This window comes from Leopardus geoffroyi, chromosome D1 (assembly GCF_018350155.1).
Source record: "Leopardus geoffroyi isolate Oge1 chromosome D1, O.geoffroyi_Oge1_pat1.0, whole genome shotgun sequence".
In the NCBI taxonomy this organism is placed as follows: domain Eukaryota; kingdom Metazoa; phylum Chordata; class Mammalia; order Carnivora; family Felidae; genus Leopardus; species Leopardus geoffroyi.
Window position 1 is genome coordinate 56,870,980 of NC_059329.1, and position 25,993 is coordinate 56,896,972.

The 25,993-nt window shown below is 52.2% G+C and overlaps 1 protein-coding gene and 1 long non-coding RNA gene across 11 annotated transcripts in view; one reads left to right on the forward strand and one right to left on the reverse strand.

Annotated features, from left to right (window-relative positions):
- SLCO2B1 (solute carrier organic anion transporter family member 2B1) overlaps window positions 1-25,993 on the reverse strand; it is a 57,048-nt gene that overhangs the window by 7,365 nt on the left and 23,690 nt on the right. For 5 of the 10 annotated variants that reach the window (XM_045484001.1, XM_045484000.1, XM_045484002.1 and 2 more), the window contains 7 exons: window positions 19,545-19,647; window positions 15,701-16,058; window positions 12,651-12,816; window positions 8,079-8,242; window positions 6,083-6,147; window positions 5,637-5,757; window positions 2,703-4,559 (listed from right to left, as the gene is read on the reverse strand). In XM_045484001.1, coding sequence (XP_045339957.1) covers window positions 4,376-4,559; window positions 5,637-5,757; window positions 6,083-6,147; window positions 8,079-8,242; window positions 12,651-12,816; window positions 15,701-16,058; window positions 19,545-19,647 — 1,161 coding nt within the window. In that variant the 3' untranslated portion in view covers window positions 2,703-4,375. Of the gene's footprint in view, window positions 1-594; window positions 848-2,702; window positions 4,560-5,636; window positions 5,758-6,082; window positions 6,148-8,078; window positions 8,243-12,650; window positions 12,817-15,700; window positions 16,059-19,544; window positions 19,648-25,993 lie in introns of those variants that run through there. The other 5 variants (XR_006714004.1, XM_045484005.1, XM_045484004.1 and 2 more) reach the window with 3 other exon arrangements.
- On the forward strand, window positions 10,169-22,393 carry LOC123601163. Its single transcript, XR_006714007.1, has 4 exons — window positions 10,169-10,296; window positions 15,461-15,556; window positions 19,810-19,977; window positions 21,818-22,393. It is a non-coding gene; the product is annotated as an uncharacterized LOC123601163 (long non-coding RNA).

Here is a 25,993-nt window from a genome sequence, read left to right on the forward strand (position 1 = left end):
GACTTTCCTGATGGCCCCAGGAAGAGTTTGTGGCTTCCTCTTCTTTATTCCCTATATGACTACTCATGCTTTTGTCACTGTGTGTCAGCTTGTCTGCTTACACTACGAGTTTGCTGTATCTGACACATGACTGTGTCCCCAGCAGTGCCAGCACAGGTGCATAGAGCAGCCATGTAGGATTTGTTGGTTGGGTGGGTGGTTGAACAAACAGACGAATGAATGAATGGTGAATGAATCCATCCTTGAACCATCACTTCTTGGTCAGCCCCAGAACTACTGTTTCCCAGGGTAAGCCCATTTTATAGCAAAAGGGGCAGCAGGGGAAGGGACTGCTCTAGAAGGGAGAAAGAAAATCAATAAAAATGTAAATCTAGTTGAGAAAAGCTGTCCCAGGCTGGCTGTGGGGAGAGATAAGGCTGGGCAGGCTGAGCCCTGGCTGACAGTGGAAGAGAGATTAGGGGACAAACAGAGCTGCAGCCAGGGCAGTGTGTCTCCCTCCTTGGTGGCTCCTCCCTCTGTCTTCACCCCAATCCTGCCCCCATGTTCTATGTGTGCCTTAAATTCTTTCAGGGACAGGGGAAGGAAACGTACAAATATTGGTCATCAGGTGCACTGCCTGTATGTTATTATTTGGTCTTCACAACTTTTGGGAGACAGGAAAGAGGAAGGATCAGCCTCACCTTACAAGTGAAGAAACAGATGCAGAGAAGTTAAATCACTTGTTCAGGGTCACATTGTGAGTAAGTGGCAGTCAGGATTTGAACCCAAATCTCACTGACTCTAAAACTGTTCTTTTCACTCCACTCCACCAGAGGTCTACAGCCAGACTTCAGATGGTCCCCAGCCTCTGAAATCAGATGCACAAGTGTTTATATGACTGTGTGCAATTTTAATGGAGATATATCTTTTTATCAGTGTCTTTAAGGTGGTTGTCATCCACCCTCCATTACCTCTACCAGGCTTTCTCTGTAGAGGTGGTGGCCTTTGAGTTGAGTCTGGAAGATTGGGTGGGACTTCATGAGGTGGGATGGAAAGCCAAGCAGTGGGGTGGGCATGAAGCAGGCCTACTAGGTAGCGGGAAGTGCCCGTGTTGGGGAATGTTAGGGGGAAAGAATTCAACGTGGCCACCAAAGAATGCCGAAGGTGCTGTGGGTTCTTGCTCTTCATTTATTTGCACTCCAATCATGGCTCCTGGCTCCCAGCTCCAGAGAGGCATCTGCCTGACCTGCAACTTTCCAGGGTGGGTCTGCCAAAGGGCCTCTAGGCCAGGCATCAAGATGTTCATTCTGGTCCCAGGAGAAACTGCTAGATTTTACCACCAGTTGACACTAGCATGGAGACTTTAATGACTTCTCCCAACTTCCAATGGCAGGATGAGAATAAAGTGAGCTCACAGATGCAATAGCTTGTGGCTCCTCATTGGCCAGAGGCCATAAGAGCATGGCTCCCTGGAATCCATCAGTCCCTGGGAACCCCTCCAGCCCTGACCTGTTCCACCCCTGGCTCTCAGCCCCATGTCTCTCCTGCGATGACTCCTGGAGTCTCCTCGCCCTGACCAGCCTGGGAGATTTTAAACACAAGGACCTCATTTTCTCCTTCAAAGCTGAGCTTGACCCAGAGGCAGATTCAGCATGAAGCTAATGCCGCTTGAGTATCCGGGTCTCTCTCTAGGCCCAGGAAGGGGCCTCTGCAATGTGTCCAGGTTGTCATATCCTTGGGAAATCTGCAAAAGTAAGATGCTTTAACCACAAGCAGTTAAGATTGCTAGTTCCTTCTACTCCAGCTACTTGTGTCCCAGTTTCTCTTTATGTGAGGTGGTTGCAGGGGCCATGGGCATTTCTGGGATCTGGCTAAGGGGCAGTTGAATTTGGGATCACCTTAATTTGGGCTCATTGGGATATATTTATGTGATTCTCAATCTCCTCTGTATATAGATAAATCATTGCTACCTACCTCTGTATAGAGAATGGCCTCTAGGAATCTTCCTCCTCAGTCCAACTCACTCAGCATTGTGACATCAAGGTATCATATCCAGAGGTCATCTCATAGCATGAATGTGTTTTATGCTACCTGGCCCTGGAAGTACATGGGCACTAGAGAAGAAACAGGTTTGCAGTGACAGAACCAGAAGCGAGGCTGCAGAAAATCCTTCCAATCGTCGGGGGGGGGGGGGGGGGGAATGTATTTTAGAGGTGTGCACAAGAGTTAGTAAAAAGCATGCTATTTTCCTGAATTGTGTGATGTATTTTTTTGACTTCTTTTCTCATTATTTTCAAAGAGGTAAATTTTCACTCTTTCTTACCAATTTTGTGTTCTTTTTTCTTTTAAAGAGGGCTCCCCAAAGTTTATAAGCTTCAATTTGCACAAAACCCTGGCTTCACCATTTATGTTCTGTCTGATCTTGGCAAGTTGCTTAATTTTTCTGAACTGTTTCCTTTTCTGTAAAACGTGAATGACAATTTGGACAGGTGAAGCCTCACAAACTTCATGACCTGATCCCATTTCTGAAACCATGACTAGAGGAAGTAACCCAGTCAAATGAAAATTAGACCAGAATATACAGACAGGGAAAGATGTCATATATAAGAAATAATAGTGAATAATGAATCCAGTAAAACTTAAATCTAAATAGCTGGAAGTAATGTGGTTGTTGCAAACTCTAATGCAGTTTGTAAGAAAGGAATTTTGTAATAGAAGAGACATTATGCAAGAACAAATTTAATAATAAGCTGTATCTATAACTCCAAATTATTTCTGCAAAACCTGGGAAAAGGAATATAAAACGTAAACAGCATCCTCTTGTTGGAGGAGAATTTGAAAATCTTGGCATTGATAATAACAGGCTCAGATAGATGTTAAACATTTAAAGATACCAGCCAATAGAATCAAAATGGGAGTGAGAACTTCTGTACCTTCCCCTTCCTCTTTCACATGGGAGAGCCTCAAAGCCCTGCCACAGGGAGATGCTCAGAGGGTCAGAGCTGCATTGCCCTCCTGCCCCCCGCCTGCCTCCCAGCTTCTCCCCTGCCTCCAGCACAGGGCTTGGGAAGCTGCTGCTGACAGATCTGTCTCTTGCCTCCCAAGCAGCAGGTCCCAGCCAGGTCAGGTATGTGGTGGCAACAGAATGGGCTGGAGTAGATGGGGGAAACTCTCTCCCCCTCTCAGGGAGATAACCAGGCCAGATAAGACTAGCCATAAAACAAGACAAGGCCACTGAAGATAAGGACCAGTTGGTTCAGACACAAGCATTCCACAGACCCGCTCATTACATAGAGCCTGGCATTAACAAGTCCCAGCATTCTAGGCCTGGGCCTTACAAAGAACAGGTGCTTACACCAACTCAGGCATCACAGAGAACCAGATGTTACCCCCAAAACATGGTTATCACAGAACCAGGCACCTATACAGCCCCAGGCCACAGTCAGGCACCAGGAAGGAAATGGTGAAATTAGGATCTAGTCACAAAAGTAACAGTGACTTTGGTGGGCCCTGGTCATAGTGAAATCTTGGCAATGCATAAGTACCAGTGAATGTGTGCAGAGTGTGTTTGGCCTTTGAAGTCAGAAAATGCCCAAGTGTGGGACCTGGGTCTCCCTCCCCACTGGAGCCCTGAAGGCAGAGACTAGGCCACACCCAGACTGTGGTTCCCTGAGGGCAAGGACTGGGACTTCCTGAGTCCAGAGAGCGAGCCTCCGCCTCAGCTAAACTCCCCAGGGGCCCTCACACCAGGTTTGCTGGAGACCCCGATCAGCTTGGATGTCCTGTGAGGCCAGCTCCCTCCCTAGTAGGTCCCGCTCAGAGTTCAGGGCTCTGCCTCCAGGGGGCGCCAAATGGACACTTCTTGACGGAGGCTGTCCTGGCCCCACCTCCAGGCTGAGTGGGGCTGGGGATGAGACCTGAGTCCATACTGACCACACAGATGGTCATAGCTGGAAGAGGCCTGAAAGCTGGCAAGTCCATTTCCACCTGACAGAAGTGGTGGCTGAGGCCCAGAGAGGGTGCTCCCGGTGAGTGGCAAAGCTAGGCTAGGACTAGGTGTGCAGGGCAGCCTGGCCTACTGTTGTCTACTTCTCTATCTTAGGACCTGGGAGAAAGATATGCAGTCCTTCCACCAGGAAAGCCTAGTCAGGTCAGCCTGTCTGGCTGGGGGAGGAAGGGGGAAGACCATCTTGCATTAGAAGTGGCCAACACACCAAACCCCTAGACAACTCTTTGGTTCAGATGAGTCACAAAAGCCCAGAGAGGGTCAAACTTGCCCAAAGTCACATAGCAAGTTAGCAGAGGAGTCTGAATTAGAAAACGGGGTTCCTGACGCCCAATATTGGGCAAAGAGCCCAGAGGAGGTATTCCCAGTGGCGGCCACTCTGGGACCAGCTCACGCTCTGAATTCCTCAGGCTTCTTTTCTGGCCCTGACACTAATGGCTGCTGTTGCTGTAGGCCAGGGATGGATACGGTGACCTGGGTCCTCTCCTCTTTGTCCTGCTGCCTTAGGATGGCCAAAATCAAGGCAAAGCAAGCCAGGGAGCCTGTCTTGAAGAAGAACTGGAGGCCGACAAACCTGGAAAAGAGCAAGAGACCTGTCAACTCAGGACCTCCTTTGTCCAGGGCTTGGATGGCCTTGACCTGGGGCAGAGTAGGGTCAGCAATCATCACCCATTGTGTGATCAGAGACATTGAGACATTGCGGGTGGAAAAGAGGCTTCCAGCCCCAGGGCAATGGACCCTATCACCATGGCCTTGGTTGGGGAGATGGGGAAGCCCCTGGAATTAGCCCCTTCCCTGGAAAAGGGGGAGATGCTCTGCAGAAGGAGTCCTGAACAGGGAGGCAGAAGCCTGGGCATCCTCCCTGCCCTGTCCCCAGCTGGCTTATAGCCTGGGACAGTCCTGTCTCTCTAAGGGCTCAGGAGGCCTGATAGTTGCAACTTGGGATCACCCCACCTGCCACAAGAGGATTCCCTCTCCACTCTTTCCCTAACTCACCAAAGCTCTTATTTGATCTTTCTTCCTATAGAAAGGGCACTAGTCAGTCCCAGCCCACAGGAGCCATGCCCTCCTCAGAGCTGGAAGTGACCAACTCCCTGCTCCCAGCCCTGTTAGCGAGTCCCCTTCAACCCCCTATCCCATCCCAGCAGCTCTCTGCCTTCAGGTTTCTTTGGGTTCCCCATTGCACAGATGGGAAGACTGAGTTCCAGAAAAGACAGGTCTCCCAATGAAAGAGACAGAGCTGGGCTGGATCCCAAGCCTCTTGTGTCCTAAATTGGCCTTCTCCCAACCCCACCTCAACTCCCCATCTTTCTCACAGCTGGGCTGCTCCCCTCATCCTCCCCCATGGTCCGCCACGGTGACACATGTTCCTGCACAGATCATAGTTAGACCATTTGGGTTCAAGGCCCAGCTTTGCCTGTTATCAGTTGTGTGACCTTGGGCTGCTTTAATGGGTCACTTTCCTCATCCAGAAGAGTTGGGGGACAGTGGCTAGCTCGCAGGACTGGTGAACTGGATATAGCACCTGCTGCCTAGCAGGGGGATATCGATGGGCCTCTCGTCCCTGCTGCTGTCCCACCTGAGACCCCAAGAGTATTTCCGACAGCCTCCCCATGGGGCCCTTGGCACCCCCCCCCACCTCAGGTCTCACCGGTTTCGGAGCAGGTCATGGTCATAGTAGCGACAAACGGCCCGCCGCCCACAGCTCTGGGCCCAGTACACACAGGTGGTGTCGATGGCGCTGCCGTGGATCACTGGGCTGGGCATCCAGGCTGGAGGAGGACATGCTCAGGGGACAATGGGCCTGGCATCCTGCATTACCCAACCCCCCTACTCCCTGGCATATGCAACCCCCCCAGAGCCACTGGGGCCTCTTGTCCCATAAGTCTTTGGCCCTCAAGCCCACCCCTCACCCTGATGTGAGATGCTGCCTCCCTGGACGGCCCTCTAGCTGCTTGCACACCCACTTCCAGGGTACCAGGTCCAGTTTGCCCAATGGGCCTGTGAACCCTAAGGTCAGGACCTGGGTCCCGCTCATCCCTGTGCCACAGACCCAGCACACAGTGGGTGTCTAAGGGTCCCATGAAGGTTCTTTACCCAAAACTCTCAGGAGCATGAACTGGATCCCCACAGCCAGTGTCTTGTCTTCTTTCTTCACTCCCCTAAGAAGCAGAAACACGGTGACATGAGGATTGAGAGGGTCTCGGCCCTCAAGGGGCTCTCACCATCCCCTGCTCTCTCACCACCCAGGGGCCAGCCTTCTCCCAGTCTGAAGGTCTGTGGGTTTGGGGTTGGGTGGGCTCAGGTTCCATACTCCATTTCCCTTCAACCTATCGAGCCCAGTACCCATGTTCCAGGCACCCCCACTGGCCATCAGGGTCCTGTGCTCCCTGTGTTCCTGGCCACAGACACCTCCCCTCTCCCTACCCCTGAGTCCACCAGATTCCCCTCTCCTCCTACACTTGGCAAAACCTGAAGCTAGGCAGCCAGACATGGCTTCCAACTTCCCCAAATGCCGTGAAGCCCCAGCCTAGTTTGCCCTGGAAATCACTGGCTCCTCGTTCGTAGTAATACCAGCAGCTGGTGTTTTGGGAGTGCTCCCTATGAGCTCATTTTGTACTGCCACCCCCGCCTCACCCCCATGAGGTCGTTTATGCCATCAGGCCCATTTTACAGATAAGGAAACTGATGAATGTTTAGACAGGTTGACTTGGCCAAGACCCCACAGCTGGTGGGCGTCAGGGGGTCAGAATCTGTGAGGGGCGTCTGGGTGGCTCAGTCGGTTAAGCATCCAACTTCGGCTCAGGTCATGATCTCACGGTCCGTGAGTTCGAGCCCCGTGTCGGGCTCTGTGCTGACAGCTCAGAGCCTGGAGCCTGTTTCAGATTCTGTGTCTCCCTCTCTCTCTGACCCTCCCCCGTTCATGCTCTGTCTCTCCCTGTCTCAAAAATAAATAAACGTTAAAAAAAAAATTAAAAAAAAAAAAAAAAGAATCTGTGAGCACACCACCTGCAGTAACTCCTCTTAAAAGGGCTGCCTTGCGGGGGCATCTGATTCCTCTACCTTCTTTCTTTTGGCCAGGCTGCTTTACAGATCTACATGTCTTGTCGTGTTTATGATGGTCTCCATCCCCCTTCTAATTTTCTTTTTTTTTTTTTTTTAATTTTTTTTTTCAACGTTTATTTTTGGGACAGAGAGAGACAGAGCATGAACGGGGGGAGGGGCAGAGAGAGAGGGAGACACAGAATCGGAAACAGGCTCCAGGCTCTGAGCCATCAGCCCAGAGCCTGACGCGGGGCTCGAACTCACGGACCGCGAGATCGTGACCTGGCTGAAGTCGGAGGCTTAATCGACTGCGCCACCCAGGCGCCCCTCCCTTCTAATTTTCTAGAAAACAGATGGGGAACCAAAATAATCCCAACATGATGAAAATTTAGAATTGTCCTGCTCTGAGGTCCCTTTATTCCAGCCCCCACCCTAGGAATGCTGACTTTGGCCTTAGGTAACAATTTGTCGGTCCCAGCAGGCACCCTCAGGACAAAGGCCAGAAAGAACATGAACCAAGAAGCAGTGGTCTGCGTGGGCTGGTCCACAGTGGACACACAAGTGCTTATTGACTTGAAGGCTCATGAGCCACAACTTACAGGGCTTGGTTTTCTGGGTGTACCTCCTGTGGCCCACTCATCACATGTAGGGTGGGGGCGGGGAGTCGGGGGACACTCCACTTTCTCCTTGCTGTGACTGGGTGGCCAGGGCAGGGCCTTAGGTGTGGCCTCCCATCCCCTGAGGCAAGTGAGGACCTGGGCTCTGGTGCTGGCACCAGTACTATTCCGCCCAGTGGCTGTGACAAGACCTGGGGCTGACATCTGACTCTCTCTGAACCTCGGTTTTCCTATCTGTAAATGGGGAGGAAACTTCACTTTAGCAGGTTGCCATGAGGACGAAGATGGGGCAGCGAGAGCCTGGCCTGTTGCGGGGGGCCCAGCACACCCGAGTGGCCTCCTTCTTGGAACCCCTCCCTCAGGATTCCTTGTCCTGCCTAGGGTTAAGGACTTCTTGGTATCCACCAGGTGTGGCCTGCCCCTGCTTTCACCTTAGGATGAGCATGAAGGAGGGTGTGTGGGTGAGACTGGCCAGTGCCGCACCCAGGCTGACCAGGAACATGAAGGGCAGCACCAGGTGGCTGCAGGCGGAGTCGCAGGAGCCCGCGGGCACAGGGCCTCCCCCTACCACGCAGCTGCAGTTGGCGTAGAAAACCTAGGGTGGGGAGGGGGCAGAGAAAAGCCTTCAGGAGCCTCCAAGGGCAAACAGCTGGCCCAGGCCCCAGAAGGCCCCAGAAGGCTCCAGAAGGCCCCGGAAGGCCCCAAGGGCACGAGCCAGCTGGGGTGGAGCTGGCTGGAGGCTGGGATTTCTGACCCCTGCAGCCAAGCACGACCCTGGACACGCATGGTTCACACACACATGGGCTGAGGCTGCCGGGAGAGGGAAGTGGTGAACAGAAAAGAGAGAGGGGCCTGGAAGAGCATCAGCCCCACCACACCACACTCGCACATTCACACACGCTCACATACACCCACATTCACACAATCATACACATACACACCACACACTGTCTCTCCCACACACCACAGTCCCACAACATACACTCACACACCCACCCACACACATACATCCACACTCAGCCAGTCACATACACACACGCACACATACACATGTGCACACACACTCTCTTTCTTTCACCTGGTAATGCCAGAGTGTTCCAAATTCCCGACTGGCTGCACAAAGAATCAAAGTAACAGAGTGTTTTGGGGAAGGAACTCTTCCAGGGCACTGGGTTCCAGACTAGACTCTCAAGGGAAAATGGAGATTTCTTCTCTCCAAAAGGATGGAGAGATGCAGGCAGCACAGCGGGCACCCTGGCTCAGCACGTGAAGGGCAAGGAAGGCTTCTTGGAAGAGGGGCGTTGGATTTGGGTCTTGAGGAATGAATAGGAGTTTTCCGAGAGGAAAACTGAAATGAGCAGAGGGAAGGTCAAATGCAAAATCCCATGAAAGTGGAAGGAAAGAACCTAGCAAATCTTTCAGTGAGCCTGGAGCAGAGCGTGCACGCGGGAGAGGGCAGAGGGGAGGCGCTCCAGGATTGCGTTGGGAAGACACGGTGACCAGCTTGGGACACAAAAGAGGAACCTGGACTGCTGTTTCCAGAAACACAGTGCACCAGCACCCTGCCAATCATACTGCCAACAACTTAAAATGCTGGATGAAGTATTGAAAACATTGTCCTGAGTGCATCCATGAGCTGGCAGAAAGTGAAAAACTCGGGTTAGAACTAAGAGCCTGGAATCCAGGGAGGTGAGCAGAATCCGGAAATAAGCTTTGGCCGCGATATGTTTGCGGAACTTGTACTAGGGAGTACAGCTTTCTGAGGTCTGGGGGCTTCAGGGCCAGAGGATAAATCTTAGCCCTCCCTCCTGCCAGAGTGAAGTCTACTAGGAGACCCCCAGAAAACTGGGACCCCTCCAGAGGCTGAGCTCTGAGTAAAAGCTGACTCCTTTTCAGACTGTAAGGAATGGCCCCTAGGCTGGCCCAAAGGTGTGTCTGACTGTAGCCCAAATTCCCACCCCCTACCGTGGCCTGGAAAACTTCCAGCCTAGGATTCTTTCAGAAGTGGTCTAGACTGCCAGTGCCCTCAGGCGCCTCACAGGAGCAAAGCAAGCCAGGAAGCCTGGGCTTCTCTTCCCCATAGATCAGAGTTTCTGACCGGGTGCCCCAGGGACCCTCGGCCTCTGCTGGGAGACAGGCGTGCAGGGGTGGGTCCCATCAGCCCTCGAGGGGGTCTGGTCGGCCTGGGGCAGCCTCTCACCTCCAACCCTGGCGGCCTCAGACACTTCCCATTGTGGAAAGGGTTGGGAGGCCCTGAGCTGGACCCTGGGACCCTTGGGAAGATTGTAAGCTTGGAAGGGACAAGACCTGACAGTACAAAAGCTGCTCTGGCCCCTGGGAGGGGACGGCCCGGGGAGGGGGAGGGTGGGGGGCACGAAGACAGGCCAAGATGCCCAATGTGGAGAGAGTGGTAGGGAGGCAGGAGGAGGGGGCGGAGAATACAGAAAAGGGTTTTGATTTGAGAGATATTTAATAGATAAAATTAGGGCAAGGCAAAATGAGGAAGAGAGAGACCTGGGATTCAGGCTTGGGTAACTGGGTGCTCTTTCCATTGCCTCGCAGAGCGCCTGCACACGCTAAGGCTGAGCACACACCATTTGGACCTTTGCCTACAGGCTAAGCAGCCCACCCGGTTCAATGGAAGGACAGGTAAGGAGAGAAATATGCGAAGGCAAGATTACTGGAAGAGAAATCACCTGCCCCCGTGCCTTTTCTGGGGAGCAGAAGATTGCAGGGGTGGACACAAAGTGAGAGGCCTTTCTCTTGGGGTTTTCCCAGCCCTCATTCACATTCATCTAATTCTGGCAGGAAGTTCTTCCTATGGATGACTTCAGTCTCTCCAGCTGCCTCTGATTCTCACTCCCCAGGGGGATTCAGCCTTACCCCCTGAGCCCCAGATCCCACCAAGCACCCACCTCTTTCCATCTTTCTCCTGGTCCTTTACGTGTTCATAAATGGTTACTGAGTGCAGCCATGCTGGGCACTGACTGACGCAGCCCTGAGCCCATGAGCTCACCATCAACCTGGAGAGGCAGGCCAGAGACTATTCCAGGCCAGGGCGACAGTTCCTGATGCTGACCAGGGCCCAGCTGCACCTTCCCCCCAATACTATACCCAGACACAACCTCTGAGGATGCTCTGGGGAGGGGGCTGGGCTGGGAGGCCAGAACCCTGGGTTTTAATCCCAGCTCTGGCACTAAGGCTTTGGGCAATGCCTAATCCTTCCCTGGGCCTCCATTTCTCATCTGTATAATGGACTTAGCAGGAGTGTGTATAACCTAGTGCTTAAAATGTCCCAGACACTAGGCACGCTAACTGCTTTTCGTAGGTTATGTCATATGGCTCTTCACTTGCTATTCAATGAATTCAGCTGAGGCAAGCATTTGGCACAGTGGCTAGTATACAGTGGGTACTCATTATGATCACCTACATTTTATAGACCAGGAAACTGAGGCACAGATCAAATAATTTGCCTAACAGAGCCAGTTATAGGTAGAATAGGGATTCGAACTGGGTGGCCTGGCCTTAGTGCTCAGGGGCCCATATCCACAAACGTTTACTGTTCTCTTGGGGATCTTGCCTCAGCTGGAAGGGCCTGGGGTCCTCTGGAAGGGTCTTAGGGAGATCAAACCAGGCAAGAACAGTGAGTGCTAAGGAGGCCCAAGGCCTGGGATTATGATTATTGCAAATACGGTTTGCACAGCCCGGGTGGCTCCTGTTGGTTCTGAAACCCCATTGACCAGGTGCTTTACTCTGCACTAGCCGTGGGGTCCAGGTCTCTCTACTTGGAGGAACCTTGGGCTTAGATGCTGATACCCAGCAGGATGCAAAGGCAGGGGTTCCGCATGACAAAGGTGGGGAGCCCTGGAGAGAGGGACATGGTGTCATAATGACCAGCCTGACACTGTACCCCCCCAACACCTCCCCACACACACACATACATACATGTTAATCTACAGCCTGGGGGCCTGAGGAAGGCTGATATTATCCTCATTTGTCATTAGGGGGGACTGAGAAGAAAGGGAAAGAGGAGTGGCTAGTCTCGGTGACCTTTTTAAGGTTCACAGTGTGCACGTTGCTGATTATTCTGCCCTCTCTTCCCTGCTGGGAGTCCCTTGAGGGTAGGGCCTCTTGCCTCTGGGTCTTCAGTCCCCAGCACAGGGCCTGGCACAGAGGAGGGATTCTGCGAAGGTTTGTTGACTGACTTGTTGACCGACCGGGCTCACTGTGCCAGCCGTCCCACCGTCTCCCTGTCTCCTAGCCTGCACTCTGCTCACCTTCCTCCACACTGTGGTCTCAAGTGTGATCAGACACAGATCAGACCCTGTCACTTGCCTGCTTAAAACCTATCCAAGGCTCCCCGTCACTCTCTTGATAGGGTCCCTACTGATGGCCTGGCATTCAAGGTTCTTCTTTGCCTGGGCCTCGCTTTCCCTCTTTGAAACCTTATGCTTCTGTTCCAATAAGTTCTTTGCAGTTTCTTGAAACGCTGTGTGCGTGTGCCATGTGCACGTGCTCGCTCTCAGACTCTGCTTCTGCTGCTCCCCCTGCCTGGAAAGCCCTTTCTTAGTTTGCTCACTCATCCTTGAAGATCCAGCTCAAAGGCCACTTCCCAGAAAGCCTTCCAGGACCCTTCCAGGCAGGATGTATCTTCTTCTATCCTTGTCTGTACTTGTGGGGACCCTTTTTCCTGCCTACCACCAGCCCTGGAATTCCTGACTTGTTTCCTTTTGCCTCTCCCCTGCACAGACAGGTGGAGCCAGATCTGGTTCACCCCTGTGCTCTGGGGCCTGGCCCATGGCTGGGCCCAGACTGGCGATAAAAGTTTATTGTGAGAATAATGTTCTACATCGACCAACAGAAGGAGGCAGACTGGCCAACAGATAGATGGAAAAGCCACAGAATGAGAATGTTCAAAGATGGAGAGTGTGATGGGTGCACAAAGACAGGGAGGGGCGGAGAGCCCCAGGGAGGCAGAGGGAGCCGTCAGAGGCCGGACCCACCTGGCTTTTGTCCAGAGCCTCCTGGACCACCCGGCTTGTGCAGCCTGCCTGGCAGGGTGTGAGGTACTCCACATGGGTGCTGGGGTCACAGATAGGGTTAAAGTCGTCCAATGGACAGGAGCAATTCCCTCTGCAGGCTGGAAACTGTTCTAGTCCAGGCAAGTTGCTGGGGGGAGAGAAAGCTGGCAGAGTTAGCCTGGCTTCCTGGCCGCCTCACCCCTGCAGCCCAGCTCCCCACCCCAAGAGCAATGCCCACATGTTTCAACTCCACGCAGAGATTTGTTCACTGTCAGGGCTGTTCCATGAAGGTGCAGTGGTGGGCACCTTGCAATGGAGATGTGCAAGCAGGGAGATGAACTAGAAGCTGCGGGAGGCCTCCCAGTGGGAGAAGCAGGGAGGACAGTCGGATGGAGGCCTCTGAGACCCCTTCTAGCCCCAACAGCCTACAAGCCTTTGAATTTTTGCAAGCATCTCCACTCTTCAGTGGCCCTTCTTTAGGGAACACAAGATAAACTCATCCCAGAATTTAGTCTCAGATGAAAAGTGCTTTTTTTTTGATGAGCTGGATTGCTTCCTCTTCTTAGAAAATTCGAGTTATGTGTGTTGGGACCAGTCAGGGCACCTGACTAGCTGCAGGGTCACTGACCTGTCCCTGCCTCTCACTGGGCCTCAGTGTCTCCCTTAGCTCAGCTGGGGACCCCCTCCCATCACCATCCTGTAGTTTCACAACCTCTCAGCTCACATCACTACCCTGTTCACTGTGGCTACTGCAGGCCTTAGTCCCGCCAATTCCCTCTGGAGGGCCTGCCCCCAAGTCCCAGGAGTGCCCCCACTCTAGTCAGCTGGGGCAAGATGGGGTGGATAGGGGCAGGAGATCAGAAGAGAGGATGAGTCCAAGGGGTAAGTCACCCTGGGAGAGGTGCAGAGGGGGCCCCTGGGACTCAGAATGTGACCTGACTTCATAACTAAGAGGGAGAAAACCTGCCAGGGAGCCTATGGCCAGGCTACAGAGGAGGCCAGAGTGGCCAGCTGAGGGTCCTGTGGACTTAGGGTGGGTATGGACAGAGTGGCAGGCCTGGCCAGCTTTGTGCCATCCCGGTTCCCTGGAGAAGAGGCCCAGCAGGGGCAGGGGAAGTGAGTAGAACAACTGTTGAGTCAGCCAGCCTGTAGCCAGAGTTGGGAGTGGGGTGGGAGAGCATCGGGGCAGAGGTGAGTTCTACTCCTTCTCCTTCCCTCAGAGTAGTCTCCCTCCAACAGTGTGTGTGTGTGGGGGGGTGGAGATCATCTCTCCCTCCTTTTCTGCCAGGCAGGGGAGGGAATGGGCTGGCACTGCTGGAACTGAGGCTGCACCAGGGGACTCCATCCAGGGGCAGACCCTCATCAGGAAGGCCGAGTGGATGAGAGCTGGGGGCTCTTCCTCGGCCCCTTGCTCCTGTGGGGAGAGCCCTGGCTTCAGGCTCGGCCCCTCCCAGCTGGACAGCCCTGGGTGGGTGACTTCACCTCTCTGAGCCTCTCTATCCTCATCTGTGAAATGGGGATAATGGTAGGACCCATCTCAGAGATCCTGTGAAGATTCAATGAGACAGAATATGGGAAGAACTGGGCAGGACGCTGGGAGCATGGGAGACCCTCAGTTCTTGGCGGCTGTAAGTATCATTAGTTGGGCTGGAATATGAGAAATTCTCCTTAATTTGCTCAGTTTGTCGCAAAAGGCTTCTTCAATGAATTAGAGCCCAAAGCTCAGTTGAGTGAATTGCACAAAGAGGACAACACAGTGAGATGAGATGTCAGAGTCAAGGTGAGAGGCAGAAGGGAAGGGAAATTGGCATGTGTGCTAGGTGACTTTTTTCCATTTCCTTTTTGCAAAACTGGTGCTAAAATACCCATTTGCTCTTTACAAATCATTTAAAGGCTCTGGCTCGCTCCTCAAACAGGGGACTTTAGAGGGCCTGGCTAAAGCTCCACCAGCCGTGCCTCGAACAAGGGCTCTGCAGACAGGAGGCAGCAGAGTCGCCTCAATGGGAAAAGAAGGGAGAAGGAAGGAGGGGAAGGGAAAGGGAGATGGGGGAGAGGTTTTATTGTGGGACCAGGGACAGAGGGAAGAGCTGAGCATTTCTGGGCCCTGAGCTGTGCCTCCTGCAGGTGGGGAGAGCTGGCATGTGGGTGGAGAGAGGAAGTGCCCAGAGAGAGGTGGGCACGGAGACAACTGGGGAATTCTAGCTGCATCTTGGGCCAGCCTGAGCCTGGAGCAGTTCCCGGGAAAAGTGAAATCATTCTGAAGAGGCAGCAATGTATCTTCCAACATCCTCTCGAAGACAGACCCCACTGGGAGAGGGCATTTGCCTGAGGCAGGGTGGGGGGACAAAGAGATGGAGAAGGGAGATAGGCATCAGAGGCTTTCCTCCTGGTACTGCCCAGATGTGGAAAAAGAACTCTATAAAGGTTTAAGGTCGTGGGACAACAGAATTTTAGTTGCCAGGCTCTAAAGACCCCAAATCTTTGAGGTCTGTAAGCCAACTCTTTCCTAGAGCTTAAGCCCCTTCTGCAGCATCCATGATAGATGGCTTCCAGCCCTCTGCTCACCCCCTCTCTCTATACTCCTGCCCCCCCTCCCCCAGGGATGGAGAGTATGCAGGCTCCCAGGCCAGCCTTTCTTCTGGCCAGAAACAAAGTGTTCCTCAGGCTGAGCTGGGTCTTGCTCCCTGACGTGGCCTCTGTCTCACCTCCCCTTGGCTCACAGGGCTTGGCCACTCTGGAAATGCCATCCCCACAAGTGGCTTTGCCCTGCCTTGGCTTCCATCTCTCCGCAGACCCAAACTGTCCTGTCTGTGACGTTCCCTGCCCCTTCTAGTGATGTCTGACACCTTCACTGGAGATCCGGAGACAGAAGCCCCACTGCTCTGAAGGTAGGTGGGGAGGGGAGGAGAAGGTGCTGGTGGAAAGTGAGATTTGAGGTAGATGGGTCCCCTAATTCATCTGGCCTTGTCTTGGCCCCCTCCCTGACACGTCTCCCCGCCTGCTTATGCTCACGTGCTCTCACACACACTCACCCAGGCTCGTGGGTGATGCCTGCAATCCGGTGGGTAGGGCAGCCCATGAAAAAGAGGGGCAGGCTGAGAAGTAGGCAGAACAGCGCCCCCAGCAGGCAGAGGGCTCCACAGCGCATGGGGCCCAGGTGGAGGCGCTTGACCAGCATGCCCCCGACCACGATGCCTATAATGGCCGATGGGATGGTGAGGCCGCCTATGAGCAGGTTGGCGTAGGACGCTGTGACGGAAAACTGGCGCTCCAGGAACTTGGGCAAGAAGGTGGCCATGCCTGCCACCATGGATGACATGCACACCTGAGACAGGACCACCAGCAGGAAGATGGGGTGGCGCAGGGTCCGCAGCAGCACCCTGGGGAACACTGTTGGGGAAGCGGGGAGAAGGTCAGAGTGGGCAGGCCAGCCATTCTTTCATTTGTGTCCCATCCTGCCCTGTTTGGTTTAGACAGATCTATTCCTTCCATCCCATCTCATTTAATTCTACTGCATTCGCTTCTATCCCATTACAATGGACTCCTGTCCATTTAATTCTATTCTGCTTTTGAAACTGTTTCATTACATTCCATTGAGTTAGATTGCACACTATTTAATCATGCTTCTTTCCGTTTGATCCTATCCAAACTTTGATTCCATGTAGTTCTATTTGATTCTAGTTCATTCATGTCATCCCACCTCATTCCATTTCTACCCATTCATCGTAGTTTTCCCGCTTAGTCCTTTTCATCCTGTCCTACTCTAGCTCTTTCCAAGCCAACCTGGCCCTTCGTCTTCCCTCTGGTGTCCCCAGCACAAAACAGAAATAGTTTATATTTCTCCATAGCACTTTACCTAACATACCACATGTTTCACTCACTCAGCCATTTTCTAGTCCCTCCACTAGAATATAAACTTCTTTTAGAGCAGGGGGATTTTTGACTGTTATATTAATTGCTGAATCTCCAGAGCCTGGGGCATAGCAGACGCTCAATAAATATTTATGGAATAAATGAGGGAATGAACAAATGGACAAACAGGCCCATATATGATCAACTACCAAGATGCTGGAGCAGGACCAAGACCTCCAGAGAAGGTGAACACTGAGCAGGCTCAGTGCTGGGTGGCTTCTCAAAGCAGGACAGGGGTAGGGCCTGAAGAATGGGTCTGAAGGAAAAGGAATCCCTATAGGGACGCAGCAGGCACAAAGGCACAGAGAAAGGCATAGAAGTGACGGGTCTGGCTTTGACGACCTCCCCGGTCTCCTTTTAGCTCCTAAACTGATGTCCAGCATACAGGTTTCCTCACTGCAGATCTGCTAACCCAAAGGGCATATAACATGGGGTAAGTCTGAAAGAGCTTCAGGGCCTTCATCAGCTGGGGCAGCCAGGGTGACAGCCAAGAATGCTTCCTGTTCTAACATGCGCAACTCTCTCTCCACTGACATCAAAAGAGAAAAGACGTGTTTCTGCCTGCAGGAGGGGAGGTGGGAGTTAACTGGAGGCGTAGGGGAGAGAGGAGGAAAGGCCTTTCCAAGATCAGAGGAGCAAACCACCTGGCAGTCTGGGACTGGTAGGGAAAGACAGCCATGGGGCTCTTCTGGGCCAAGTGGGGGGCCCCTTTTGTTCCTGCAGTGGCAGGACCAGGGCCTCTGTCACTTGAGATCTCTATCTGTCCTTAGAGCATGGCCAGAGCCCAGTCAGCTGGCCCTCTGGCCCTCTGGCCCTCTGGGCCAGGCCAGGAACTGTTTCCTTAGGCACCAGAAAATAAAGACAAATAGTCTAGGCAGGGTGGGTAGGAGCTGGGCTGTGGAATCCCCCTTCCTTGTCCCAGGCCTGCTTCCTGTCCTGAGTCCCTGCCACGCAGCGCATTCAGCCAGCACTTGGTATGAGAAGGTATCACATGTGGCCTTTACCCCAGACAGCTGCTCTGGCCTCCTTCCCTCCCATGAGCTACCCTGGCCAGGACTGGCCTCATTGTACAGACGGGTATCATAGAACTCACCCAAGTTCACCTAGAGAGGCTGGGCCATGGCCAGGAGTTTCCAGAGGTTTCCTAACTCCGAATGTAAAGGTCATTCTGTCTGCTATTACCTCCCCTGCCTCTCCCACATTCCTGTGCCCCTCTGGTTGCCTGACTCCAGAGGTCTGTCTCCTTGTTTCTATCCCATTCTCCTGTGCTAATCATGGCAGTGCACTTTGTACCCATCCTCTATCTCTCTTCAACATCTTCAGCCTATCCCTAGAACAGATGGAAAATTCCTAGAGGCAGGGCTATGCCTTTCACTTAGATAGGGATACCTAAAGGGGAACTCCAGGGGCACCTCCATTAGGTAGCTACCTCCCTTAGCTTAGTACAGTGTCTCCTCTATCACATAAGCTAGGGCTTCTCCCCATTCAGAGACCATGTCTTTCTTATCAGACAGGAGCCTCTCACAGCTCAGAGACCAGGTCTTCCCTCACTTTAGGGACTATGTTTCTTCCATTTGTCAAGGGCCTCCCTTAACTCAACAATAGTATCTCTCCCATCAGACAGGGGCCTCCTCCAGCACAGAGGCCAGCTCTCCTCCATTAGACAAAGCATTTTCTCCCTCCATTCAGGGTCTATGTATCCTCCATTAGACAGCCCCCCCCCCCCGCCCCCCAGCACAGAGATTGTGTCTCTCTCATTGAATAGGATCTCTCCCAGCACAGGGACTATGTTTCCCCCAGACAAGGACCTTCTCTAACTCAGGGACTGTTTTCCCCTAAGAGGTTAGGCCTCCTGCAGCTAAGGGCCATGATTCCTCCTCCCTCTGGCTCCCCCATGGTCCCATGCGGTCAAGGCCAAACCTCAGGTCACGATGATCTCCCCAGAACTCAGCAGTAAAGCTCAGAAGTCAAGCTTACTGACCAACTTCAGGGCCTATGGCTAGCCCTGCCTCAGTCTCCTCTAGGCTCGTGGAGAAGCTGAAACAGCCAGAGACTATCTGCCCAGGACACCCGCTCCAGGATCCAATTTCAGTGATTGGCCCCAGCTTCCCTCTGGGCAGAAGCCAAAGCAGTGATTAATAAACTCTCCTATGGAGAGTGTGCTGGGGCCTTCCAGCAGCTGTGGGTGATCTGAGGTTAGGAAGTCAAAGCCCCTCCTGTCTCTAGGCCCAGCCCCATGGGGTTCAGCCCCCTCCTCCCCGCCCCCACCCCCCCACCCCCCCACCCCCCCCCCCCCGCCCACATTCCCTGGGGATACTGAAGAACTGGGGGCTGGATTACTGGCATCCCAACAACAAGTCTTAGGACACACTTCCAAGAATTGGGCCTAATTTACTTCCTGTTTCAAAAGTCCCTCAGTGGGGGCAGGGATGGGTGTTGAAGCAAACCCTGTGGTTATCACCCTCCTAAACCATAGGCAGCTCACCTTACTGTCCCAGGACATGGTCAGAATAATAGCAATAGGGCACGGGTGGTAATCGAAATAATAATTGCACCTTATATAAGTAAAGTTGTTTTTTTTTTTTATATATTATACAAAAGGCTTTCCATTCATCACCCCATTTGCTTCTCCTAATAGTCCTTGAGAGAAGCAGAGCAAGGATTATTGGCCCTGAGGGTTCAGAGAGCTGAGAGGAGGGAGAGCCAGGCTTGTTGGGGGAAGGAGAGGAGTAGCACTTGAGCTTGACCTAGAGGGACAAGGAAGATTTTGATAGATAGCAGTAAACACTGATGTTCCAGCCAGAGGGGATCATATAAGCAAAGACTTACAGGAGCGTATGGTGCTCATGAGGGGCCTGTAGGTGTGAAAGATAAATCAAGAAGGGCAGGAAGGGGCTGGATCCCGTGCAGCCTCAAATGCCCCTCTGGTCCCCCTTCCCCATATCCTGGCCTGAGCTTTCTTACCTTTGATAAACTGGATCACAGTCAGGTCTGGTGCAATCTGGACTAGGCCATCCTGCTTCTCTAGAGGTTCCCGCAGACTCTGCTCAGAGGGAGAATCTTCAACCTGGAAGACACACAACCCAGGCAGTCAGCTGGATGCCAGACATTCTGCCCAGATATGCCTGTGGGTGCGGAAACACTCTGAAAGAGAAGAGGGTATGGGGCTGTCACCTCATCGGGAGCAACAGGGGCCAGCAGTGTTCCATTTGTTCTTGGCTCTGAACAGGCCAGAATGGATTGTTGCTGATGCCTGCTGGTTGGGGGTGAGACCTCTCCGGTGCCTCAGCACCCTGTAAGACCTCAGGACCTTTGCTTCACCTTGGTGGAGGAACCCTAAGAAAGGCTGAAGTTGAGTGTCTTGCTAATCCAGCAAGATGGGCATTCAGAGTAGAAGGTAAGTTGATTTGAAGAGAAAATAACGATCTTACATATACATGTACGTCCAAGTCAAACCTTGTTCAGGGTCTCTCCTCTGCTGGGCTCTGAGCTCTGCAAGAGCTCAGGGATCATCTTTATCTTATTCTCTGTTGAAACCTTGGTGCCTAGCATAGGGCCTGAGGTAAAATAGTGGGCATCTGATAAATATCCATGAAAAGAAGAAATGCAACAGATGTCTCTAACAGGCAATGGGTGCGGCCAATGCTGGCCTCTTGGAAGAAAAATGAGATCAAAAGGAGATGCTAATGTGATGCAGGCAAGAAGTGGGTTCAGTTTGGTTCAGAATAGGGCAAAACGTCCACACTGAGTACCCCAGGGGCCTAGCAGAGTGGGGATTCCAGGATATGCCAGGCCACCAGTATGTGGGCTCCTGTTCCATCCTCCCTGGGACCTGCAAAGGAAGGGGTCTTCCACTTCACACCTGAGCAAAGAAGCTGCAAAGTGAGGTAACTTGCTCAACATTGCACAGAACTATGATCTGAGCTCAAGCTTACCTGAGTAGAAAACTCATGCTTTATCCACTGAGCCCTGTGAGTTGGAGGCCCTGATGCAAGACAGGCAGAATTGGGAGGCACCTTTGTGGTGTTATGTGGAGGGGCCTGAGAGCCCACACTTTGGGTCTTACCCACTCTGGGTAAGTTACCGGGGGTCTGTTATTCATTTATACCTTCGAGTTGTGCTGACACAGCAGCCACCGGCCATGTGTGATCACTGAGCACCAGGATTGTGTCTTGTCCAAACTGAGATGTGCCATGAATACCAAATACAGGCTGCATTTCAAAGACTTCGTATGAAAAAGATGGGAAAATACCTCATCATTAGTTTTTTTCATATTTATGATATGCTAAAATGAGAATATTTTAGATATAGTGGGTTAACTTAATTATTAAAATTAATGTCTTTAACTTTCGAATGTGCTGCCAGAACATTTAGAATTACATATGTGGTTCACGTAATATTTCTTTTGGACACACTGTCTTCAAGAAAATCAGGGAATCTCCTTATGCCTTTCTTAGTCCTAGCTAAGCTATGGAGGGCGGTGCAGGAAGGTCCTGGGACCCCAGGGAGGGGTACTAGGCCTGGGGTACTTCCCAGAAACAGAAGCAGGAGGGGCTAAGGTAAACTATTAACTTCCCAGCATTTCTTATCAGGGATGGAAGGACAGGCTCGACCTTTGGACAGGCAGAACCTTGTGAGTTCCTTGTTTTCATGTAAACAGTAAAGTCAACCACAGTGTCTGCATGTACAACCCTATATGGTCTACCCAGCACTTTCACATCCACTGTGTCATCTGATTCCCGTAGCAGTCTGGTGAAGGGGTTATTACCGCACCTGTTTCGCAGAAAAGGAAACTGAGGCCCCAGAAAGGGAAGTGTCACCTAGGGAGCAGTGGGCAGAGCAGGTTCTCAAATGTGGGTCCTATAGTACCACACTGTCTCATGCTGTGAAAAAGAGCATGGGGTTTGGAGACAAGAGGGGAGGGGCAGACCTTCAGGAGCTGGGAGGCCAGGGAAGGCATCCAGGAGAAGTGAGGTTTGAGATTTGTGGACTGGAAGGAAGAGGTTATTTGAAGCAAGGGCATAGTCTAGCAGGAGTGTGGCTGGGGGAAGGGGTCTATCAGTGCAGAAAGTGATGGGGAAGCCATCCTGACTATGGGTAAGAGTTGCTGGGGCAGGAGCTGGGCGGTTGGGAGGGCCATGCTAAGGGACTTTACTTGGGCCTTATCTGGTAGGTACTGGGAGCACTGACCTAGCTCCAGTCCTGTGTTCTCCACAAGTTCCCGCCTCTCTCTCCAGATCTGTTCGGAGGACTCCTGACTAAGAGCCAGCTCCTGAAACCGAAAGCCTTGTGATTTGGAGTTGGACACATCTGGTTGTGGTTTGCCCAGGTCAGCAGGCCTGCGCTAGTGAGCTGGTTAGAACTTCCCCTCTCGGGGCCGTGTGTTGACTGCTGCAAGCCTGCGGGACGCCAGACACCATGCGTGGTCCCCCACATGAAAGGACCCTGTCTGCCGGGCCTCCAGGGAGTCATCCTCAGAGGAAGCTGGGTTCCTGGAAAGCTCTATGTGGAGCTGTGACCCCAGCCCCACGGAGCCACGCTGACCCTGGCAGGTGATGCCCTCAGCTTCCATCACAGGTGGCCACGGCAAGCAGCCACAGGGAATGGGGTTATCTGCTAGACTTCCTACCTGCTGCGGGAGGGAGGTTGTGTTTCTAGCAGAGTGCCTAGAGATGTGAGCTTCACAGAAGATTGTGACATGCTTCGGGCTTTCTCGTATTGAGATCCGTGCAACAGGCCATGCCTCTCTTTTCCCTTTGACTACCAGAAAGCTCAGAACCAAATAAGTGGTTCAGTTATAACAACTGACTTCATCTTTGTGGTCCATGCTCCTATGTTTCTCTCTCTCATTCTGACAAACTTTTGCTGCTGTTTCTATTTTCCTGCTTCTTGGTCTCGGCTGAGTGATTCAGCCCAGGTCCTGCAATGCTCTTCCTGGGTCTGAATCCCAGCTCCACCATTCACTAGCCATGTGGTCGGGTTATTTAGCTGCATCTACTTCATGGGTGGATTACAAGGATTAAATGAGATAATACATACCAAGGGCTTAGAACAATGCATGGTACAGAGTAGGCAATAGATGTCAGCCTAATTCCCCACTCTTTTATTAGCACTGTACGTGAATTTGGTGTGAGCTGTAAGAAGAATATTAGAAAAAAAAAAGATAATTTTTCCATTATTTTTCAAAACTCTAAAGAGCTGGCTGGAGCAAGAAAGATACTAAGAACAAGCATTCCTGGTTGTCAGGCATTGAACAACCCACTTCACACTTTGTTTCATTCTTACAAAACCCCCAAGATGTGAATGTTGTGATTATACCCATTTTATGGATTTCAGAATTATAAGTGCAGAGGCAGGATTCATACCCAGGCTGGTTTGGTACAGACACCATATGTCTAACTCCTGTTGCTGGCCTCCCGGTAGGCCGGCACTCAGACACCTCAGGCACCAAGGAAACTCTTGGGCCAGATCAGCTTCCAGTCAGCTCTCTTCTTTAGCCTCAGTCTCCTCGGCAGTCAAACGGAGGTACTGGACTAGATCGGTGTTTTGAAAACTGGGTTTTTAGCAGCAAAACCCTTTCCCCAATTGAAACCTCACTCCAAAGACTGGTATAAAAACACATAAAAGTAGAATCTGTCTGATTGAAGTGTGTGTGTGTGTGTGTGCGCGCATGCGTGTGCATGTGTGTGTTCAGGGAGGTGGAAGGCCCTTAGTTCTACTGCGGACACCTCTCTTCAATCTCCATATGGTGGCAACCTTGGGGTTCTCCCTATGGTGGCACCTTTGGGGTTCTGTTGAAACCACTCAAGCAGGTCACCCCAAAGTGCCTTCCAGCCCCAGTGTTTGAGGAAGCTCTGATCTACACCAGGCCATGAAGGGGGGAGGACTCACTTTAGCCCTTTGGGGCCAAGACCTGGCCTTATATAGACTGGTGCAAGGTGGGGTGGTACTGGTCCAGCTCTGGGAACAACCTTGACCCTCTCTGGGCCTGAATCCCTCCATCTGTAAGATAGAGTGGGGGTTGAACTGGATGATCACACAACACCTTCTACTTTAGAGAGTTGAGGAGGGGTGGGGGGGTGGGTAGTCACAAGGCCTGGGTTGCTAGGGACATGAGCCAGCCTAGGCTGCTGGCAGTTACTGCAAGGGAGAGGTACCAGGCATAAGAGAGACACAAGTCACCTTGGACCTCACAGGGGCTGTAAAATGAGCACAAAGTCCAAAGGGAACAGAAGCCTCCTAGCTGGCCGTAAGTCCTAGGCTTTAAGGGCCATTGCCACTGCCCACTCCTGTCCCCATCCTTGACCATTCTCCCAAAGAAGCACATCAGGTTAACAATTGGGAGGAAACAGATTTCACAGACTCCTAGACTCATAGGCCCAAATTGTAACCATGTAGAAATATGAATTTTTGGAGTCACAGACCATATGAGGCATAGAATCTTAGAATAATAGAACACAAGTACTTGAGAATCTTTACTAGAAATACAAAATTTAGAACTTTATAATATTAGAATCCCAGACTCTGAGAGACAGCCTAGAATGACAGACATGGAGACTCCTGGGAAATTGGAACCAAGAGAAGGTGACAGAAGCCAGCGGTGCTCAGAGGCTGGGCAGGGACAGGGGATCTCAAAGGATGAGACCTTTGTCAGCCCCTTGCCTAGACCCAAGGGTAGGCACTAAGAGGGACCTGAGGGTGTGGAGGGCAAAGGAGTGTTGCTGATTGAATGGGGTCCTAATGGGACCGGATGCCTGCTGGGGAGCCCCTGAGAGGCCATTTCTACTCCACAGGCTCTAGAGAGCCATCTGCCAGGAGTCCTGGGGCTTGACTTAGAGACTGTCTGGTTATAGACAGGGTCACTGTGGCTTGCAGAAAGGTAAGACCTGCCCTGGTTCACTTTGAGAAGGATGTCTGGTAGCCACCAGGAGGCCACAGACACATGGGCAGAATCAAAGGCAGGAAAGCAGAGCTTTTGCCCCTTCACGTCCGTGTAGCCTCCCCCATCTACCATCTTATAGTCTTCTCTGTGGAGACTATTCATGCTCCCCTCCCTGTAGGCAGAGAACTCTAAGCACCGACCCTGGAGAAACCTGAGCTGTCAGTCAGTCTGTCTGAGTCTGGCCTTCCTTCATTACCTGAGAGCTTCTTGGGGCAGAGGCTGTGGACGGCACCGTTTTCTCCCACAGGGAAAGGGATCATGTACTGCTCCAGAGATAGGGAGCCATTTAGAGAAGACGTCCTTGAATCTGGTAAACCCTTGTCCAATCTTCTGCCCGTTTTAGAGATAAGGAGACTGAGGTCAGAGACCTTCGCTGGGTCACACAACCCTTATATTACATACCATCACACCACCTTTAAAAGCTGCATTTACTATAGGAGGGTATTTAGGGGACCCCTGAGCCTGGGAGAAGATGCTTGAAGGGATGTGAGAAATAGCCTCCCTTCACTTTTCCCCCTGCCTGTTCCTGCTCTCTACAGAAGCTACACTTCCCATGTCTGTGGGCCTGGACTTTCTGCTGCCAGTTCTGCCTAATTGGGCCCTTCCTCTTCGTCCATCTACCTCCTCTTCAGTGGCCTGAGTGGGCTGGGCCAGTCTGAGTAACTGCGAGCGGAGCTGGCCAAGGCAGCTTCAAGGAGGCGGGGGAACAATTCCTCCCACATCAATATTTATTGCCTGAGAGCTGCTGGAAGCAGATCATCATGTTCTCAGCCTTCGGTTCTTTTTTAAGAACCTCTCACCCCCTTCCTTCCTCACTCCCCATGCCCAATGTGCTGACAGAATGAATCCAGACAGCCAGACAGGTTCACAGCCGGGGAGCCAGGGTTTCAAAGCATCACAGAGATGCAGCTCTTAAAACCCAAATCTCTGCATCACAGCAGCTTCAACTCCAAAAACTGTGCCTTCTTAGACTTCGAGGCACACAGAATATTGCTCCAGGAATCCAACCTCAGTGTCTTCCATGACAGAACAGAATGGGGAAGTGACTGGCTCAAGGTCACACAACTGACACATGCCTCACCCTTGCTTCTCCCACAGATGCCACCCCATGGCTCAAGTGGTTGTTCTCTGCTCAGATTTAAGGCCCAACTTGGAGACTGCCCATAACCAAAAACCCAGGTTCTTCTCTTCCTCTATGACTACCCCTACTTCTAAGAACTCACCTCCAAGTTCTAGGAATCCTTACCTTGTTCAAATTCTGGCCTGAGCTAGGCAGAACCAGTAAGTGCCATCTGTGATTTCAAACTGTCTTCTTCCCATGATACTGGTCCCTCTGCAGGGCCTGCCTTCCCCTGCCTCCAAGCCCAGCATCAGCCCAGCCCTGCACTATCCTGGATGCCCCATAGCAAAGCAGCATCGGGGCCCAAGCAGTCTCCCTCCTGGGAGGCTCCTGGACTCCTCCCTTTGGCCT